Here is a 22,708-nt window from a genome sequence, read left to right on the forward strand (position 1 = left end):
GCAATAGGGTGGGAGGCTGGGGGCGATGGGGGAGTGCGGGACGAGGGGAGGGAGAGAGAACTGGGATTGTCATGTAAAACAAGCTATTTAAAATTAAAATAAAAATTAAAAAAATCAATTCCCAACACATAAACAGCAGTTCACAATTGTCTGGAATTCCACCTTCAGGGGATCTGATGACACCTTTGGCCTCCACTGGCATCAGCGTTACGTGTATTGCACAGTAAAACAGGCAGGAAAATCACACATACACATTAAAAGAAATAAGCATTTACCACAGTAACATTGCGAGAATTTTATTTTGGAATAAATTCTTTGATACTTTCTAAAGTTTAAGCCTCATTAAAGTTTGTTATCTTTATCTTTCTATTATGTATACTGTTGTGATTTACAAGCAGAGAATAGCAGATAAACGGTATGTCATATTATTTCAATGATATTTTTTGGCTTTAGTTTGAATTTTCTAATGTCTCCTGAGATTTTGTTATAGGGATAAATAATATGTCAGACTTTGTATTTGTAAAGTTTCTTTCCAGTATGAATTTTCTGATGTGTTCTAGGATGATCGCACCTAGCAAAAGATTTGTCACATTGCTTACAACAATAAGGTCTCTCTCCAGTATGAACTCTCTGATGTCTTCTAAGATCTGTGCAACTGATAAAGTATTTGTTGCCATCCAGAAAATTTTAGGAGCTCTCTCCAGTATGAACTCTCTGATGTTTTCTAAGATGTGAGCAACTAGTAAAGGATTTGTTACATTCCCTACAACTGTAGCATCTCTCTCCAGTATGAACACCCTGATGTGTTCTAAGTATTGAGTATTCATTAAAGGACATATCACAGCCTTACATCTGTATGGTTTTTCTCCAGCAAGAATTTTCTAATGAGTTCTAACATGTTCGCACCTAGTAAAAGATTTGTCAGATTTCTTACAACTGTGAGATCTCCCTCCAATATGAACTTCATGCTGTCGTCTAAGAATTGCACAAATGGTGAAGGATTTGTCACAATTGTTACAGGGGAGAGGGATGTGGGAAAAGGAGACTGGGAAAAGAGGAGAGGAGAGGAGAGGAGGACATGGGAGAACAGGAAGGTTGAGTTGGGGGAAGAATAGAGGAGAGCAGGATGAGAGATACCATAATAGAGGGAATCATTATAGGTTTGAGGAGAGATCTGACACAAGCGAGATTTCTAGAGATCTACGAGGATGAAACCAACTGGCAAACTAAGCAATAGTGGAGAGACTACCTTAAATGCCCTTCCCTGATAATGAGTATGATGACTACTTTATATGCCACCCAAGAGCCTTCATCCAGTGGCTGATGGAAGCAGAGGCAGACACCCACAGCTAAACAGTGAACTGAACTTCTGGATGTCAGTTGCAGAGAGGGAAGAGTGATGAGCAAAGGGGTCAAGACCGGGCTGGTGAAACTCACAGAGACAGCTGTCCTGAACAAGTTGGAGCTCTTGGACCCCAGACTGAAATGGTCCAGACCCACTAAATTTGGGAATCAGCCAGGAGGCCTAGGCAATCTATGGGGACTTGGGTAGTAGATCAGTATATATATCTCTGGCATACAAATGGACTTTGGGAGCCCATTCCATATCAAGGTTGCTGTCTCATCCTGGACACATGGGGGAGGGCTTAGGCCCTGCCTTGGATGAAATGACAGACTCTGGAGATGCTCCCTGGAGAATGGAGTGGGGATTGGGTAGAGGTTTGGGGGGTTGATGAGGAACTAGGAAGGAGGGGAGTGAAAGGGAGCAGGGATTGACATGTGAAGCAAGCTTGTTTCTAGTTGAAATAAAAAGGTAAAAAAAAAAAGGGTAAAAAATACATAAGCCAAAGAGGAAAATAAGAATTTATGTTTTGAAGAATTTCGCACTTTACACTCAATAAGTAATAAATTTGAGGAAACACCAAAAAAAAATCCAAAATGTTTAAGATGTGGCTAAGGGAAGCTGTACTAGTGACAACTTGGATAAGGCTCACAGAAAAAAAATTATCAAAAATGAAATCAATAAAATACTGAGGAAATATTACAATAAATCAACAAATGGACACATGTCATAGATGTCATGGTGCACGTGTGGGTTAACTCAAGTCTCCCAAAAGAAGGCTCTTCTTTGAGTTTCTCATTCAGGAAACACTGAATGGTTGCCTTGCATCCCTATAAAATAAAGGGGGGTTAAAAGGAAGAGATAAAATTTTACTGAAAGATGTCAGAGAACAAAATCAAACCACATGAAAACACCAAAGAAACAGAATTCTATCAGGGGCCTGGTCAATGATCTCAATGACAGGAGCGCAAGAAGAGATATTTGAAGCTTGAAGAGAAATTCAACAGCAATCATCTTGTGGCAAAGAAAACTACTCACTTAAATTTGATGAAGACATCTGTGCGTTTCAAGGTAGTCATTGATTAACATGACTGAGTTCACTAAAGCAGCACTGCAGATAGTAAATGAGAGGCAAAGCATACACAGGAGAGTCGGAGGAATCTTCCATAAACACATGGGATATACTAAATTTCATGGGAAGAGTAGATAATTACAGGAAAACTGGAAAGTAATCAACCATGAGCAAGACATCTAACTACTATTTATCAAAAGGAAGGAAGAATATTAGCAATAAACTACCAGGAACAACAGAAAAAGAAAACCACCGAAAATAAAAAAAAAAGCCATGAACAAAAAATCTAGCCACACTGAAAATCAAAGTAGAGAATCCTCAATTAAATAAACAAACCCTCAAATTAAATAAAACCAGCACCTGGCCCAGCTATTCTATTCCATGACATTTGCTCAAAGGACTTGACATCCTATTTCACAGATACTTGCTCCCCATGTTCACTGCTGCTCTGCTCACAAGAGCTGCAAAATGGAAACAACCTAATGTCCTTCAACTGACAAACGGATAGTGAAAGTGTGGTACATATATAGTATGGAATACTACTCAGCTGTAAAGAAAATTGACATCTTGAGCTTTGCAGGTAAACAGATGGACTTGGAAAAGATCATAATGAGTGAGGAACTCAGATTCGGAAAGAAAAAAAGACTTGCATGTTCTCTCTCAAAGGAAGTTCCTAGCTCCAAATCGTCAGATGTGAGTCACAACCTAGGGTGAGTCCAGTAACCAGAGAACTAAAAGGGACCACAGTGGGTGTAGGGTGAGTAGGGGAGAGAGTAGCAGGACACAAGTGATCTCAAGGGGTAAATGGAAAAACAGGGGAGAGGATTTAATTACAGGAAATGGACACAGGAAAACACAGAAGAATGAAGGTAAAATAACAGTAAGTATATCTGCAACATTAATAAAGAATCAATCTATTCCTTGACTATTATCCATCCAACCAAAAATGCCTGTGATACATATACATTTAGAGTGTAAATGAAAACTTTCAACTGCATTGATGATGTTCCTCACAAGAGCCAAAGGATTTCTAACAAAACAACCAACACCAGGAGCAAGAAGCCTGCTTTGAAGTTGTAGATCACAGTTGTCCAACAGACTTCCAAACATTACAGGGTATTGTGGCCCATGATTGCCTCTTAGAGGCTTTACTTCAGTCTCTAGTGTTGAAGAAGCCACACACTTCACAAACAAATCCTAGAAGACACCAGATTGAACTGATCATAAGGCTCCTTCCTGGGGACTAATTTTAATGGTACCAGAGGGCAACATGCAAGGTTCCAACGGAGGAAACCAGCCAAGAGTCCTACCCAGCTATGACACCTATGAACCACAACAGAGATGACCCTAAGGGTACAAGAGGGGCACACATACTTTGGTGGTGACCGACAACTTGTAATTGGATTTAGACACTCTCAACCAGAGGGGAAAACTTGACTGCTACTGGAAAACTAGCCAGTTACCCAGGGGCTAGGAAACGCATGGATCCTGGAGGAGAGCCTAAAACCACTGCTTTCCTAAGTCATTGTAAGTCCTTACTGCATTCTAAATATTTCTCCTAATTTCCAACAGACAATAGGAGACGGTATAGATGCAGTGTATACTACAGTAAGCTGTAAATATACTTTCTGGTTCTTATCAAATCTCTGTTGGCATTGTTTTCAGGAATGGAGACAAAAACACTGAAGGTGGAGAATGTGCTAGAATACTAAAGGTCCAAAACTCTGAAAACTGATAAATAAGCCTAATGGTATTACTTTTCATCGTTTCTATAATATATTAAAATCAAAGAAATGAAAATGGTTAAATAACAGCATGAAAACACAATCAGTGATGTGAATGAATAAGGACAGCAGCACTGACATGCAGAGCCAAATAAAATGTTTATGACTCCATTATCAATTCTCCTGAAAAATTCTTCTCATGCCTACATTAGGATACTCCTGAGGTTTTCCTAGTGGGGGTCTCCACTGTTATTTCTAGTGAAACAATGAGGCAAAACTGATTTCCTGTCCCACTTACACATTCACTTGATTATCCTGTCACTCCTTCACCAACCCCTCCCCCACACCTGCACCCTTAGCTTCTGTCTTCTCTCTCCTTCCAGGCCCCTTTGTTCTGCTGCACAGGTGAGCAGGTCTGGGTGATCAGTGAGCCCTGCACACGAGAAAGAGATTGTTCAGGAAGCCCCAGAATTTCTCACACAGTACTGTGCTCAGTAGATGAAGAGAAAACTAACTACAATTTTATACAAATGATTCCCTAACTGCACTGAAAACAATTAAAATGTATTTTTAGTTATCTTAATTTGAATTCCACGTCCAGTCGCAGTTCAGTCAAAACCGAGGGACCAGAAATGGTACTGAATGATTAGGAAGAGAATATTTTACACTGGTGAGGTTCTGAATTGATCATGAACCAATAATGATGGATCCTTACACCTTCCAAGGGACACACAAGAAGAGAGAACATTTCATGAAAGTTTTCTTTTTTCCTTTTATGATTTCACTATATTCTGAGGTATGTGAGACTCATAAACTGAAAGCTCACACACTTGCAGATTATTTTGACAAGAAATACTGCAGAGGATCAAGGGAGACAGCAAGCAAACAATTTGTAGCCACAAAACCATTGTGGTGCAATTCTGTAACATCCAGTCCCAGTACAAAGCCCTCAGGGCAGGGTCCAGGCATTGCCACTCCTCCTGGGAGAAGGCCAAACTCACACCACTGGCTGTCAACAGATCACAAAATAAAACACAACAGTTTGAACCCTGTCTCGTAAAAACCAAAAAAACAAAACAAAACAAAACAAAAAACACAACAGTTTGACTCACCCTGTTGCTGCACACCTTGAATCCTAGTACTTGGAAGAAACAGGTGGAAGGAACACACATGTCCAGCCTGGTCTATGTGGTGAGTTGAGGCCAGACACAGCAATACTGTGAGTTCAGGTCTCAAACAGAGCAAACAGCAGAACCATAAATAACAGTTGCCAGCCTCCAAATGATCCAACTTCAGTCCACTTTCCTCAGCCTTCTGAGTATTCAGATAAACACGTGGGTACCAAGCCCAGCAAATACACTGTTTAAAGGGCTTTATTTACATCCCGCTGTCTCAGATGGAAAATTAACCTTGCATAAAAGAATACTTTTAAACGTTAATATTTACAAAATGTACTATGGAAGTTGCACAAAAATACACTTTCAGAGTTTGATGAGTGAGTTCCTTCTGTGTATGTACATATCTTATTGGTTGTTGAATAAACCACTGCTTGCCAATAGGGAAGCAAGACAGGTGAAACTAGGAGTCAAGAAGGATTATGAGAAGCAGAGGCACAGTCAGTCACAATGTAGGATGCCAGAGGAGTAAGAGGTCTGGACCCTTTCTCCAGTAAGAGAAGACCATGTGGAACACTTAGATAGGAGTTATGGGTTAATAATTAAGTCAGAGCTAGATGACAAGAAATCATAGTAAACAGCCAACATCTTTATAATTAATATTAGCATTCTGTGTGTTATTGTGGGCTAAATCAGCAATTGGGACCCAGACAAGAATCCCACAACAAGATTCAAAGGAATTTTCAGGCATTCCTTGAGAATAATCTAAAAGGTCTCTGGGAATCCAAGTCTCCAGGTAAATGTGCCAATCTCTTGGATATGGAAGAATACAGCATGGAAATTAGTATGGATCATTGTCAATTTCAAGAGCTTGTCGTTTCCACCATAGCAAGGAGAATCATGTTTACAAATCTTCAGATAAACTCAAATTAGGTCATTTCTATTAGATTATTTTTACAAGAATATTTTGGCAATCAGAAGATCAATTGAAAACACCAGGCTTATTCCATAGGATCTAAAATACATCACGGGAAGACATCCACAGCAGAATTTCAGAGCCAGTTTCCTGATGAACACCAGAGAAACTGCTCACACCACTGGTCCTCTCCCTCCTGGGTCCCAGCCTGCAGCTTCTCTGACCTGGGAGGTGACCATGTGTGGGAACTAAGCTCCAGGGCACCTGCCCATGTCCTCTTCACCCAGGTCTGCATGCAGGACCCCTCTATCAAGATATCTCTTTCATTATTCTCCCCCTATGTCCCTCCCCCAACTCATTCTTCTTGATCCCTCCTGTTCCCATCCCCTCCATTATACTGCCCTCCCAATTTACCCAGGAGATCTTAACTATTTTCCCTTCCTAGGGCCCTCCATGTGTGTCCCTCTTAGGGCCTCCCTTTCTAGGGCAGGTAGCTTCATTGTTAACCCAATCACAGTAATACATGTTCACAAAGTGTAAATGAATTTTCCATTGTTATTCCTTTCTCAGTCTGTAGGTTTAAGGGCATTAGAAGCAGAATGTGACCTGAAGGAGTCTCAGCTTCCATTTCAGTACAAAGTTTGTTTTTCCTCTTAGCAGGAATGCTCACATGTGTGAAACCCAGAAGTCTAGGCCAGCAGATCTTAATGTTGAGGAAACAGAAGGCAAAACTTTCCTAGTGGGTCATTAGGGATGATAGTGAGAAGAACTATCATTCTTCTTTTTTCTCCTTTAATCCTGGGACATGTGGATCCTTGTAAAGGAGTCCTTAATTGGTCAAGATAATAAAAGGGCAGAGTCTGATATAGAGGGAAATGCTGAGAGATCAGAGAGAAGGAGTAAGCCACAGCACACCTTACCTCCAAAGTGTCTCCAGGGACAAGAGAGTGGTGTCCTGTTTCCCCTGCTTATATACTGTTACTGCCCAGCTATGTCACTTCCTTCCTGTCTATACAGACCTCCAGACCTCTATGGTTAGCTAGTGGCAAGCTCCATTCTCTGACCCCCAGACAGGATTCATTTGTGCAAGATATCACCAAAGATCCAAGCTGTGGGAGAAAACTTTCCATGTATTGGACACTGATTCAACGCATATACTGCCTTCTGGAGGACCCTGCCACAGTCCTACAGGCTGATGCTACCTAATTGGCACTGTACATGTTTCTTCAAAAGGCCATTCCTTCTTTCTATGATGGCAGCTGCTTCTGGAAGAATCTCTCTCTCTCTCTCTCTCTCTCTATATATATATATATATATATATATATATAATATATATATATTATATATATATATGGTATACTTGAATGACTTAGACACTGCTGTCCAGTTAATCCATCAATGATTAGATGAGAAGAGAAAATTTAAAAATCCAGTAGTTGCTTGGTCCACTGTGCTAGATGATTCAGCTGGTCGTCAGTGTATGCTCAATCCCATAGAAATAGGCTTCAGTGTCCGTGAAGGAATGGATGTGCCAGCAAAGATTTGAGCCAAATGCTTTCTTCTTCTCTGTCCTCATAGAGGCTTGCAGAAGAAGGTGTGGCTTATGTTACTGATGTTACTTCCAACCTCAAGATGGTTTTCAAAGGTACATGTTTTCAAACCTCAGAGGTCTTAACTACAAGTAGATTCACTCCTTTAACAAAATAAAAAATAAACTCTCACAGATGTGCTGTCTGTTTCTAAATTGTAGTTTTTCCAGATGATGTCAAGTTGACAACAGAGAGTAGCTATCACACCTAGTGATGCCAGAAACTACGTCTCTATAACCTAACCCACATAAGCACATACTGTGAGCAAAGCATTAGCACAAAGGACATCACCAGTGCATGGGGAAAAGCCCACCAGGCCTCCACCCTACACAGAGAACTATAGTCAACCAAGGAATGCTGGGAGCAGGAGACATGATCTCCCCTCCACAGAAGCACAGCAGCGGGCTATTGAATACCAAATACTCAACACTGAAAGCATACATTCCAGGAACATTATAATGCCTAATTAGTTTATGAATGTATGTGCACATACCTACTTATAAATGTATATATTATCTGTTAATGAAAAAAAGGCCACGTATTTTAAAGGGAGAAGGCTGGTTATAATGGAAGATTTTGTGGACCAAACCAGGAAAATAAGTTATATACCTATCAGGAAATACAGACTAGGAGTCCTTTAAGTCTCCATGTTGTCCTAGCTTCAATTTCAGAAATAGAAATGTTAACTAATATGGGGGGAAAGAGTTCATACACTGTAGCTGGAGTGAGAACTAGAGAATCAACTTTTGAAATCAGTCTAGATGGTCTTAAAAGTGAATCAATGAAAGAAAATGACTGCACCTATGTGTGACACTATTCCTGTAGAACAATGGCAGAAATCTACTTACTGAAGACAATAATTCAATGGCAAACCAAAGTTGAGATTAAAAAACTCTGCGTTGGTGAGCAAAGGGTAGTTCAGCTTGTTTTCTCTTTTTGGGTGTTTTGTCTGCTTGTTTGTGTGCAATGCGCATGTTACTTTTGCTAGAAAATGACAAGAGTGCATTGGAAGCCCTGGAATGAGTTTAGAGATTGAGTGCCCATGAGAGGATGCTGGGAATTGAGAGCCAGTCTTCTGACATATCAGACAGAGCCCTTTTCCTCTGAGTCATCTCTAAAGCAAAGTGGAACAGTGAGTTTTGTTGGGGTGACTTACAAGAGTGTGGGTGATGGTTTCTCATAGAAGCTCATAGGTATCAATGAAAGCTGCATCACCCTGTTATGACTTACAAGAGTGTGGGTGATGGTTTCTCATAGAAGCTCATAGGTATCAATGACAGCTGCATCACCCTGTGATGACTTACAAGAGTGTGGGTGATAGTTTCTCATAGAAGCTCATAGGTATCAATGACAGCTGCATCACCCTGTGAGAGTGATGGCTAATGAAGCTGGATACCTGGAGATCAATGCACAGCTTTTGGGCCACTCAAAGGAGATTTCAAGTGTCTTTCAAGCAACCCACTACCTCCCCCAGGCATCTTGTCTTGTCTGGTGCAGGCAATTTTAGGGCTGTTTGCTTCATGGCTGGTCTGAGCACCTTCTGTGCAGCTCAGCCTATCTGGCAGTGTCAGCAGTCCTTACTGATTGCATATGCTTGATTCAGCGGGCACTAGGGCTTTTTGCCAGTTTCTGTGACTTTCTGAACTTATGATGGTGTCTGTTTCTGATTTTTAGGAGCTTCTCTGTAGCATGTACCGATTCCAATCAGTTCATCCCGATACTTTATCTCTCCATTAATGACCTGTGTTTTTAGGGAGTTTCCTTGAAATTAATGAGTTTCCTGCTGTAGAGCCCTGTTCTCTAGGCCCGAACCCCTGGCCCTCCCTTAGGCACCCAACCCTAGAGACCAGGCAGCAGCACCCTCTCCAGCTAACTGTCTCTCACCACCTCACCAGGGAACTATGTATCCAAAGGCACTGCCTACTGTGCTCAAGCTCCCAGTCACTATGCAAGGTACAGCGCGCAGTGGATCGATGCCCAGGCTTGTCTTCCTCTTCCAGGTTGATACATCCTATATCCCAGGGCCCGAGGCATCCACCCAAAGAAGACTGGGTATGGGACCGTGGAAAGGAGAGGTGCCAAGCCTCAGGGTGCACTAAGCAGTAGGGACTTGTGGGGTGGCTTCATCTAGGCAAAGCAGGAAGGGTTGGGGTTGTGCAGTTGGGTGAGTCCATCTGCTAGGATGTCCCTTCCTAGGCTCCTGCAAAACCAGGGCATCCTTTCCTCTACAGAAAGGAACCCAGGGATTCCATCTGGGCTAGATGCCCCAATAGCACCCACCTCCTCCGGGCCGCCTGTCCCTAGTTACCTCTCCAGAAGCCTGAACCCGAACACCCCCACCTGAATGGGAAATAAGTTCTCTCAGCAGGTGTTTGTATTCTGACTTCTGTACTGTTCTGCCCTTGGAGTTCTGGAAGGATATGCCCATGGCTGCAGCCAAGAAAAGCACCACCTCTGCACATTCACTAAGTTCCCTTTTATATGGGCCTGGCCTACCTCGATATTGCCCTCTGCTCCTTGGCCTGTCACTCTGTCTCCATCTCTCTCCACATCTTCTCTTCTCTACTACAGCTCCTGTTCCCACAGGATGTTTCCCTCTAACCGCCCCCTTTCGTTTCCCCTAATAAAAACTCCTACACACACACTGTTTCTTGTGTTCTTCCCTTGAATGTTGCTTTTTAGTATTGAAATAGGGAAAGGGGAGGGGAGGGCTATGGGCTGGGCCACCCTTGAATTTTTATGTGTCCAGTTTTGGAACTAGGTAAAGGATCTTTCAGATTAAATGCATTTCAGGGAGATAACATTCAATAAACAAGAAGAAAGGAATTACAAGACTATGGTTTTATATCGCTGATTAGAAGCATGAATTTTGTGATGCTCAGAAAACTAGATACAAAATTAAATCGTGTCTGCATTATGATTTCTTGTTTAGAGACAGGGTAAGTGTAATCCTTTTTGTCTTGGAACTCACTCTGTACTTTAGGAAGTCCTCAAACTCAGACAACCCCATAGCCCCGTCTCCTGAGTGAGGGATTAAAGGCTTGCACTGTCATGCCTGGCACTGTTAATTCGTCTTTGGATGTTGAACAAAAGATCAATGTCTTCTGACAGTTTTTCCTAGGGGATGGAGATATCACTTAGTGGTTAAGAATGCTGGCTGCTCTTTCAGAGGCCACAGGTTCAATTCCGAGCACACACACTGCAACTCACTATTGTCTGGAGCTCCAGGTTTGGGGATTCAGACATTCACCTGTGCCAGGACTTCATGGAATGCACAGTAAAACAAGCAGGGAAAACACACATGTAGAGAAAAGAAATGAGAAGCTTTTACTGCAGTAACATTGGGAGAATTTTAATTTGGCACAAACACTATATGTTTCTGAGATATAATACTCATTAAAGGTTTTCACAAGTTTCTTATATATACTGTTGTTATTTGTGAGAAGAGAAAACAAGAAAAAGGTATGTCACATTATTTACAATGGTATTTTTCTTTCCATCTGTTAAGACTTATAATATGGATAAAGGATATGACAGTCAGTCTTGGCATTTGTAAGGTTCTTTCCAGTATGAATATTCTGATATGTTCTAAGATGTTTTCATCTAGGAAAAGATTTGTCACAATCCTTAAAAATCCAAGGTCTCTCACTAGTGTGGACCCTCTGATGTCTTATAAAATGTGACATCTTGGTAAAGGACATGGCACATTTAATACATGATTCTTCTCAGTGTGATCTCTGATGTCTTCTAAGTTGGGTATTCCAGATAAAGGACTTGTCACATTCCATACATTTGTAAGGTCTCTGTCCAGTATGAACTCTCTGATGTTTTCTAAGATCTGAAACCCAGATGAAGGACTTGTCACATTCCATACATTTGTAAGGTCTCTGTTCAGTATGAACTCTCTGATGTTTTCTAAGATCTGAAACCCAGGTAAAGGACTTGTCACATTCCATACATTTGAAAGGTGTCCCTCCAGTATGAACTCTCTGATGTCTTTTAAGTTGTCCATCCCAGGTAAAGGACTTGTCACATTGCATACATTTGTAAGCTTTTTCCCCAGTATGAACTCTCTGATGTTTTCTAAGACCTGAAACCCAGGTAAACGACTTGTCACATTCCATACATTTGTAAGGTCTCTGTTCAGCATGAACTCTCTGATGTTTTCTAAGATCTGAAACCCAGGTAAAGGACTTGTCACACTCCATACATTTGAAAGGTCTCTCTCCACTATGAACTCTCTGATGTCTTCTAAATTGTGTGTCCCAGGTAAAGGACTTGTCACATTGCCCACATTTGTATGGTTTTTTCCCAGTATGAACTCTCTGATGTTTTCTAAGATCTGAAATCCAGATAAAGGATTTGTCACATTCCATACATTTGAAAGGCCTCTCTCCAGTATGAACTCTCTGATGTCTTCTAAGACCTGTATGCTGGGTATAGGCCTTGTCACATACCATGCATTTGTAAGGTCTCTCTCCACTGTGAACTCTCTGATGTCTACTAAGATGTGAGTCCTGGGTAAAGAACTTGTCACATTTGATAGATTTGGAAGGTTTCTCCTCAGTGTGAATCCGCTGATGCATTCTAAATTGTGAGTTCCAAGAAGACGATTTCTCACATTCCATGCATGTATGTGGTTTCTCCACAGTATGAAGGCTTTGGTGTGTTTTACAACTAGCATGCTGGGCAAAAGATTTTTTATTAATGCTGCACTGGCAGGGTGTAATTCCAGTATGAATTCTCTCATGATCATTGAGGTAGGATGCAGTCCTGAAGCATTTCTTGCATTTCCCACACTGGTGTGGATTTTCTTCAATGCAGATTGGTTGTTGTAAAAGCCTGTATGCAGAGCTCAAAGAGTCATCATGTTCTCCCTGCCTGTGCTCTTTCTCTGCAGTGTAGACTCTCTGATCTTGAGTAATACAAGAACACAAATTTACAGATTTCTCACAGTCTTTAGATTGGCAAGGTTCTTCTCCAGTGTGCATGCTTTCATGTCTGTCTGGGTTTGATGAGTCAACAGAGGCATCCCTGTGACTACTGCATGTGTAGTTATTAGAGTTTTCTGTAGATTCACTTGTTATATGAAGTGCACATGTGGAGGGGTCATGAAGCACTTTGTCAAGCTCATCACACTGACAAGACTCATTTTCAGTCTTCACATGGTGATGGACACGATCATGTATGTAATAGTTCTCTGAAAATAAGCACAGTTCAGATTAATAGGGCTTGTTCTAATAATAAACATGTGATATATGACTATCTCCCTAAGTTGGCATTTAACATAAGTGAACCTAGAACTATTGAAATTCGAGTTTCCAGAAATGGACAGTTTTCATTCACTGTAATTGGATGGATTCTCACAAACACAGCATGACAGCCTTCAAACATCAGCGATTTATAACAGATATCTCATCTTTGTCAAAAATTTCTAACTGGAAAACGATGAACAAAATAATTGATGTACATGACTTAGCTGTAGAATAGAGCTCACTGAGGGATTAAGTTTAGAGTACATGTCTTTATCTTTAAATATTTCTTTCAGATATTAATAAAGAGGAGTGTAATCCAATCCCAGGTTTATAGTATTTATACTTAGTAACGGATACAAAGACAACATCTGTCAGATATCACCGGCTTTAGCTCGTTTGAGGCAGGGCTGTCACGAGCAGCCATTGCTTATTTCTGTCAGTTAGATGAGAGTTCCACACACCACTGTGTTTCTTAACTTTCCTCACAGGGTTATCCTCAGATCCACTCTGACTCCTGAGATTATTTCTCAGAGGATGTCTGTGTATTCATCACTGGGAATAAACTGAAGGATGTAATATGAAGATATACATACAAGGAAGGCAATTACAGAATAACATTACTTCAAAGATCCAAGTTAGATTTAAAAGTTTGAAAAATTATTCCAGTCCAATTTCAGCACAGTCAAACAAAACTGTATTTTAGGAGTATTAAGTCACTACAATATAGTGTAATAAGATAGAAGGCCTTCTAACGGTAATTAGAACAGTAAGAATGTGCATCCTGGGAACAGGACACTATACTAAGTTAAGTGACCAGAAACCATAACAAGTTGAATTGAATACCAAAAAAAAAAAATACCATTCTCAGCTCTTGCTTCCTCTTTCACTTGAAGCCTTCACTGTTCTCTTGCTTATTCACTAGCCCATTCTAGTTGTGGCTACTCCCTTCTCTCCTCTTCCAGGGCAACCTCATTCTTTCCAGACAGTTTATCACGGTTACCTTGCATACAATAATCCACCAGTTCTTTCAAGCAGTCCAAAAGTTACCAATGCTAGAGCTTTTAGAAATAATACAGAAGTCTAACACAGTACAGGGGTCAGTATATGAAAACATAAAGCAGAGGAATTTAAACAAGTTTTCTGGATTGACATTTCTCGTCAAATTCCTCAGTATATTTAGTATTTTTCCTTCTTTATCTTGAATAATTCTCATAATCAAAAACATGTCTACTACAATAATTGACATGGAGAATTATGATATGAGTGGAAATAATATATGCTACTGAGTCTATGGATGAGTCTTGGAACTGAAATAAAATGTGGAATGCAAATTGGAAAGAGAAACCAACATAGCATGAAAATTTCTTCTAAACTACTAAATTTGCCTTGTCTCCTGTTTTTTTTTTTAAGAAGCTTAAGAGATTTTACAACCTATGAAGTTAAAACACACAAAAGATGGGCTGGGAATTCAACAAGCAAAATGTTCTCACCCAGATAGACCAGGTTGCTGTAATTCTCCAACATGACACCAATGTACAAAGCTCTCTGAGCCGAGTCCATGCATTCCCACTCCTCCTGGGAGAAGTCTACTGTTACATCCCTGAATGTCAGCAGACCCTGAAATACAAAAGTAAGGTTTGACCAAGAGCTACTTGGATATGCTTTCCTGGATATAAGGAGACAGAAGTTAGAGGAGGAGCTCAGATAATTACTCAAAAATGGGATTTCTCAATACAGTCACATGTTATCATGAATGATATAGCTCTGTAAAAACAGGATGGAACAACAGACTTATAATCAGAATGCATGAAGCAAGAAGTAAATTTAAGGTCTAGAAATCGTTATCTATCTTTTACAGATGTGGTGTTTATGTGACATAGGATCACATTGTCCATGTCTCAGCTTTAAATGCTATATCTGTAGGTCATGCTAAAACACTGACACATATCAATCCTGTCTGTATTTGTGCCGTACATTACTCTATTCTAAGAGTCTCAGTTGGGGTGTTTAAACTCTAGGTCCAATGGTACACCATTAATTAGGAAAGAAGAAGGTACAGAAGGCCAAATATGACCGATTTCATAGAGAAGAGTTTTGGTTTTTTTCCACAGTAACAAGGATTGTAACAGCACTGCATACTGTCATATAATCTTTTTTTGTTTTTGTTTTTGTTTTTTTACGAGACAGGGTTTCTCTGTTTTGGAGGCTGTCAGTCTAGCCTGGCCTCGAACTCACAGAGATCCGCCTGCCTCTGCCTCCCGAGTGCTGGGATTAAAGGCATGCGCCACCAACGCCCGGCTATACTGTCAATTTTAACATTGACATATGAGGTAAGTAGCCTATGAAGTTAATTTCATGACAATATTTGGGCCAGTATGAATAGAAAAAAGACTGCATCATCAATATTTGATTAAATTCAAAAATTACCTGAGAAAAGCATAAGCCAACAGAGATAAATGACAATTTCAGAAGTTTTTCTGAGTATTTCACTTCATTCACAAACAGTAATAAAAATTGAAGGAATCAAAAGAAATACATCAAAAAATGTTTCAGGTATAGGTAAGCAAATCCACATGAGTGAAACTTTGAATAATGCTAAGAGCAGGAATTTATCAAAAATTAAATTAATTTAATGCCAAGCAAATAAAATTGCAAATCAACAAATGGACTAAACAGACACTTTTCAAAGACAGAAAATCTATTGGCCAATAAACATTGAACGAGTGCTCAGGATTACAAAAATACACATTGAATACAAATTAAAACTATTTATAAATATTGACTCAGGCCTTCCTGCCACTGAATGCCCCAAAGGGACCAGGAGACAATACAAGCAGCCAGCATCATAGGCCATCATTCCTCTCTGCCCCTGCATCCTCCAGTAGTAGACACCAGGGGCATTTTTTTGTTTCTTTCTTCAATGTATATTACCAAGGGCCTCTATTTTTTTATTAAAATTAGAAACAAGCTTGCTTCACATGTAAATCACAGCTCCCTCTTCCTCTGGTCCTCCACTGCCACCCACCAATCCTCCCAACACCCCACCCAATGCCCACTACACTCCCCAGGAAGGGTGAGGTCCACCACGGGGTATCTCCAAAGTCTATCATGTAATCCAGGGCAGAGCCTAGGCCCTCCCCCAGGTTTCCAGGATGACACGGCATCCCTCCATATGCAATGGGTTCCCAAAGTCCATTAGTATTGCACAGATAAATACTGATCTACTACCCCAGGCCCCTTAAATCGCCAAGGCCTCCAAACTGACACCCAGATTTAGGGGGTCTGGGTAAGTCCCATGATGGCCTGTCACCCATCAGTCTGGGGTCCATGAATTCCCTTTGCAGATGCCAGGTGTTTCCATGGGTTTCACTGCCCACTCTTGACCACTTTTCTCATCATACCTCCCTCTCTGCAACTGGGTTCCAGAAGTTAAGCTCAGTATTTACCTGTGGGTATCTGCTTCTGCTTCCAAGAGCCACTGGATAAAAGCTCTAGGATGGCATATAAGGCAGTCGTCAGTCTCATTATCAGGGAAGGGCTGTTAAGGTTGCCTCTCCACTATTGCTTAGATTGTCAGTTGGTGTCATCCTTGTAGATTTCTGGAAATCTCACTAGTGCTAGATCTCTCCTCAAACCTATAAGGACACCCTCTATTATGGTATCTCTCATCCTGCTCTCTATTCATCCCCTGACTCAACCTTCCTGCTCTAGCATGTCCTCCTCTCCCCTCCTCTTGTCCCTCTCTTTTTCTCCCTGCTCCTTTTCCCCTCCCCCATGCTCCCAATCCACTCAGGAGGTCCATTATCCTTCTCTGGGGTACCAAGCATATCTCTCTTAAGATCCTCCTTGTCTCCCAGACTCTGGTGGTGGAATTGTAGGCTGGCAATTCTCTGCTCCATATCTAAAACACATATATGAGTGATTGCATAACATGTTTGAGGTAGACTTGTTTCCATTTTCCTGAGAAACCTCCATAATGATTTCCACAGTGGCTGTACAAGTTGGCACTCCCACCAGCAATGGAGAAGCTTTCCCCTTTCTCCACATCCTCTCCAGCATAAACTGTTGCTGGTATTTTTGATTTTAGTCATCCTGACAGATGTAAGATGGTATCTTAGAGTTGTTTTGATTTGCATCTCCCCAATGGCTAATGTATTTGAGTATTTTGGACATTTTAGATTCCTCTATTGAGAATTCTCTGTTTAGTTCTGTACCCCACTTTTTAGTTGAATTATTTGGTGTTTTAGTGACTAGCTTCTTGAGTTCTTTGTATATTTCAGAAATCAGCCTTCTGTCATATGTGAGGTTGGTGAAGATCTTTTCCCATTCTGTGGGTTGCAGTTTAGTCTTGTTGACTATGACTTTTGCCTTACAGAACCTTCACAATTTCAGAAAGTCCCATTTATAAATTGTCAATTTCAGTATTTGTGCTATGGACATTATTTTCAAGAAGTGGTCTCCTGTGCCAATTCATTCAAGGGTACCTCTCACTTTCTCCTCTAAGAGGTTCAGTGTAGCTGGATTTGTATTGAGGTCTTTGATCCATGTGGACTTAAGTTTTGTGCATGGCAATTGTTATGGATCTATCTGCAATCTTCTGCATGTTAGCATCTAGATATGCCAGCAGCATTTGTTGAAGATGCTTTCTTTATTCCATTGTATAATTTTAGCTTCTTTGTCAAAGATCAGGTGTTCATACGTGTGTGGCTAATATCAGGATAATGGGAATCAGTCTGCCACAAAATCCAGCAATTCCACTCAAAGGCATATAGCCAAGAGATGCACATTCATACAACAAGGACATCTGTTCACCTAAGTTCACAGCAGAAGTATTTGTAATAGCTGAACCTGGAATTGACATAGACGTCCCTCAACCAAAGAATGGGTACAAAAAATGTGATACATTTACACAATTGAGCACTAACCGCCAGGAAAAAAACAATGTAATCTTGAAATTTGCAGGCAAATGGATGGAACTAGAAGAAACCATGCTAAGTGAGGTAACTTAGTCACAGAAAGACAAACATGGTATGTACTCACTTTCATACGGTTTCCAGACATACTGAAAAAGATAACCAGCCTACAATCCACACCTCCAGAGAAACTAGGAAACACGGAGGACCCTAAGAGGTACATACATGGTCCCCCAGTGAAGCACAAAAGAACAAGAGCCTCTGAACAAATGGAGAGTATAGGGAGAGGTGGGAGGAAGAGGAGGGAAGAAGAGGAGGGGGAGGAGAACATGAAGGATCAGGAAGACTGAGTGGGGAGAGGAATTGAGGAGAGCAAGAAAAGAGACATATCAATAAAGGGAGCCACTATTGGTTTAAAGAGAAATTCTGGCACTAGGGAATTATACAGATATCCAAAAGAATGACCCCAACTAGGACCGTAAGCAATAGTGGAGAGGCTAACTTAAATGATAATCCTCTATAAGGAAAATGATGACTTCTATAATTACCATCCTACAGCCTTCATCCAGTAGCTGATGGAAGCATAAGCAGAAATCCACAGCTAAACACTGAGCTGAACTCCTGGAATCCAGTTTCAGAGAGGGAAGAGTCATGAACAAAGGGGCAAAGACCACGCTAGGAAAACCCACAGAAGCACCTGACCTGAGAAGAGGGAACTCATGGACCCCGGTCTGACAGTTGGGTAAGCAACATAGAACCAAAATAGGCCCCCAGAACATGTGTCAGTTCAGGGCACTGGGCAGTCTATGGGGTCTCTGGCAGTGGAACTAGGGTGTATTCCCATTGCAAAAATGGACTTCAGGAGATCATTTCACATGGAGAGATACTCTTTTAGCCTAGATACACAGGGGAGGGCCTTGACCCTACCCCAAAAGACTTGACAGATTTTAATGATCCCTCATGGAAGGTCTCACCTTCTCTGAGGGGTGGATGGGACATGGGATAGGGGTGGTTATTAGGGGGTATGAGAGGATGGGAGAGAGAGTGAACTGCGATTGATATTTAAAGTAAGAAAAAAATAACTGACTCACCCCAGACAGAATGGCTGTCATCAACTAAACTGACAATAAATGTGAGGTGCCATAGGGAGAGAAAAGAAGCCTTATTCACTGATAATGAAGGGGAGGGTGTAAATTAGTACAGCTATTGCAGGAATGGTTTGGAGATTACTGAAAAAATTCAAGAGAGAACATATAACCAAGCTCCTTCACATCTGGCCAAATAACCAGAGAAAAACACACCCCACTACAGAGATATTTGTACCCCATGTTACTGCTTTTTTATCACAAAAGGGAAAGTACTAGAATCAAAGCTTTATCTATCAACAGACAAATGAATGTATTATGAAAATTGCATAAAACTGGGTACAATTCAGCTAAAGAGAAAAAATGCAGTAAGATCAAAAACTTGTAATATTAAGTGTAGTCACACACTTTTAGAAAAAAGACGCCATGTTTTTGCTCATATGCGTTATCTACGCAATCACACATGTATACAGAAACAATGTATATGTGGACACAGCATAACTTGGAGAAAAGTGAACAGGAAGGTTAAATTATCAGGAACTGAATGCAGATAGTGAATAATAATAATAATAATAACTTTTAAAATATCAGAAGGAAAAATTTAAAAGCTTTTAATCTATGAAAGTAAAATAGAGAGTGGAAAATACCACTGACCTGTGATATATTTACTGAAGAATTAGCCATCTCTTCCTGTTTCTCTTCTTTGAGTTTCTCTTTCGGGAACAGGGAACACATGCCTCACTTCCCTATAAAATAAAGGGTTAGAGTGTACAAGTGATACTGAAACCTGTTAGAGAACAATGTCAAACCACATAAAAAGACCCAAGAAAAAGAATATGACCAGGTGTCTGGTCAATGGTCCTAAAGACAGGAGAGCACAGAAAGACATTTGAAGCTTGAAGAGAAAAAAATCATCATCAAGCATCTTGTAGCACAAAGAACACGACTCTCTTAAAATTGACAGTCAACAACAACAAAATAGACTTTGCTAAAGTATCACTGTAGGGAAAAGGGTCCAGCCAAAAAAACACACCCTGAGCAAAGCCAAAGAAACACAGTTTGGCCCTGCAACCAGAACCAAAAAAATGCATCCTGACCCTGAAACCAGTGCCAAAGAATCACACTTTGTCCCTGGAATCAGAGTCAGAGGAACAAAATACACCCTGGCCCTAAAACTAGAGCCAAAAGGCTAAAAAGGACCACAGAAAGAAACACACTTTGGCCCTAAAACCAGAGCCAAATCTGACCCTAACCCTGTGCAGAAAACTAGCTAATCCCTGAGTCAGAGATTAAAATCTGACCAATTCCCACCCTGGAAGCCCTATATAAACCCTGTGTCTGGTTAGTTTGTGGCTGTTCTTGCTACCCAGGTGTCCTCTGCCAATCTGGTAGAGGGCAGCCATTCTCCTGGATTCTTCCCTCCCAATAAACGCCTTCAATGAGCTTTGGGTGAAGAACTTCTTTTGTGGGGGAGCAGTAATGACCCTGGGCAGAGCAGAGCAAACAGTTTTGCCTGGGGAAGCCTTCCTGCTCTCCACTCTACCGGGAGCAGAGCTGAACTGTAGCAAATTCATGGGGAACCCTTCTCCTACCAGGGCAAAACTGCTCACTGGGGAAACATCCCCAGCTGGAAGACCCTGTCCTGCCGATACACTGGGGAAGCCTTTCCCTGAGGCTGGGGTGTAAGCGGCTACACTTACTATGCCTGTGGTAGCCGTTGGCTCCCGACTACAGAATCATTGAAACACAATGTGGCAAAACAAATTTCATGTCCCATTTCCACATTTAATTGATCCCTTTCCACTCCGTCACCAATCCCACCACCATACCTGCTTGCTAAGCTTCTGTCTCCTCTCTCCTTCCAGGCCCCTTTGTTCTGCTGCACAGGTGAGCAGGTCTAGGTGATCAGTGAGCCCTGCACATGAGAAAGAGATTGTTCAGGAAGCACCTGGATTTCTCACACAGTACTGTGCTCAGTAGATAAAGAGAAATCTAAATACAGGATTATACAAATGATTTCCTAACTCTCCTGCAATGTCACAATAGTGATAATATTTGGGAAGCATTTTTAGTTAGCATCTCTTGAATCCTACTTCCAATCATAGCTCAGTCAAAACTCAAGGGCAGAAATGGTACTGAATTATTAGGAAGAGAAGATTGTACACTAGTCATGTTCTGAATTTAATATGGGTCAATAATGATGGATCCTTACACCTCCCAAAGGGACATACTGAAAGGAGGGAGAACATCTCATGAAAATTATCTTTTTCTTTTGAGGATCTCATTTATTCTGTGGGATGTGTGACAGATTCACAAAAAGCCTTCAAACTTGCCAATTAGTTTGTCAAGAAATACTGAGAAGAAGCAAGGGAGGGAGACTAAAAGCAAACAATTCTTAGCCACAGAAACCATTCTGTTACAATTCTGCAACATCCAGTACAAAGCCCTCATGAGAGGCTCCAGGCATTGCCCATCTTCCTGGGAGAAGCCCACAGTCACACCACTGGCTCTCAACAGAACACAAAAGAAAACACAACAGTTTGAATACTGATGTTCGCAGACAGCTTTAATCCTAGCACTTGGGAGATAGATGGTGGTGGAAGTTAGTGTTTTCCAGTCCAGTATCATCTACCTGGTGAATCTGGGCCAGAAAGAGCAACACTTGAGTTCACCTCTCAAACTCAGCAAACACCATCACCACAACAACAAAATAATTGTTTTATCATGTGTCCATTGGCAAAGTCAGCGGAATCTCGTGGCCGGCTTCCGGATGAAGAGCAGAGAAACCGCTCGCACCCCGTCCCTCCCTCCCGGGTCCCAGCCCCATGGCTCCTCTGACCTGGGAGGCTCCAGGGCCACCGGGATGCTGATGCTGACTTTCCCAACTTGCCTGGCGTGGATACTGCGGCTCCGGAGTCCAGGGCCTGGCAGCACCAGGCCTCATCTTCCACACCCGGCTCCGAAGCACGTGGATCCCCGCATCCAACGGATAATGGCAGAACTTCCGGTCACTTCAGCCTGGTTCCTTGGAGCAGTTCCTCCCGGCCTTGCCCACCACACTCCACTTCCGTTCCCGAGTTTCTTCAGATCCCTCACATTTCAGGCTCTTTTGCAAAGTCCACGCCAAGAGCGATGTGAATTCCTCTCTTACAAGTGTAAACCCATCTTAAATTCAGCATAGGTGGCAGTGTCCCTAGTGGAACAGGCCTTTAGCATCTTAAATTTAAGGATGGCAGCCACTCGTCTTCTCTTAATTGATGTGACACCACTTAAGAAAAGAAATTGAAAGAAAACATAAACACCCGCTGGCCGGTGGTGGTGCACGCCTTTAATCCCAGCACTGGGGAGGCAGAGGAGGCGGATCTCCGTGAGTTCAAAGCCAGCCTGGTCTATGGAGTGAGTTCCAGGACAGGCTCCAAAACTATTCAGAGAAACTCTGTCTCCAAAAAAACAAAACAAAAGTAAAACGGAGCCATCTCTGTGGGGCACCAATCATCATCCTTCCTGGATTAGGCTGTTGTAGTTTCCCGTTGATTTTAATCACAGGATACACTAGCACTAAGAGACTCTCCAAACGATCTCCTGTACTACAGACATGATCCTTCTTACTGAATTGTGTAGAGGCAATCCAGTTTCCCTGTAGTAATGTGGCTCAATCACCCCTCATAAAGCTGCTAGGAGTTTTTAGTTGTTGTAG

The 22,708-nt window shown here is 41.5% G+C and overlaps 1 protein-coding gene across 1 annotated transcript; it reads right to left on the reverse strand.

Moving 5' to 3' along the window:
• Positions 1-11,062: 11,062 nt before the first annotated feature.
• LOC121135392 (zinc finger protein 54-like) lies at positions 11,063-21,993 on the reverse strand. Its single transcript, XM_040734122.1, has 5 exons — positions 21,851-21,993; positions 20,841-20,926; positions 19,666-19,757; positions 14,504-14,630; positions 11,063-12,958 (listed from the first exon to the last, which is right to left on the reverse strand). Exons 3-5 carry the CDS (start codon positions 19,744-19,746, stop codon positions 11,484-11,486), a joined length of 1,683 nt encoding a protein of 560 aa, XP_040590056.1. The 5' UTR covers positions 19,747-19,757; positions 20,841-20,926; positions 21,851-21,993; the 3' UTR covers positions 11,063-11,483.
• Positions 21,994-22,708: the final 715 nt, after the last annotated feature.

The sequence above is a fragment of the Mesocricetus auratus genome, unplaced genomic scaffold, assembly GCF_017639785.1.
Source record: "Mesocricetus auratus isolate SY011 unplaced genomic scaffold, BCM_Maur_2.0 Super-Scaffold_100037, whole genome shotgun sequence".
NCBI classification, from domain to species: domain Eukaryota; kingdom Metazoa; phylum Chordata; class Mammalia; order Rodentia; family Cricetidae; genus Mesocricetus; species Mesocricetus auratus.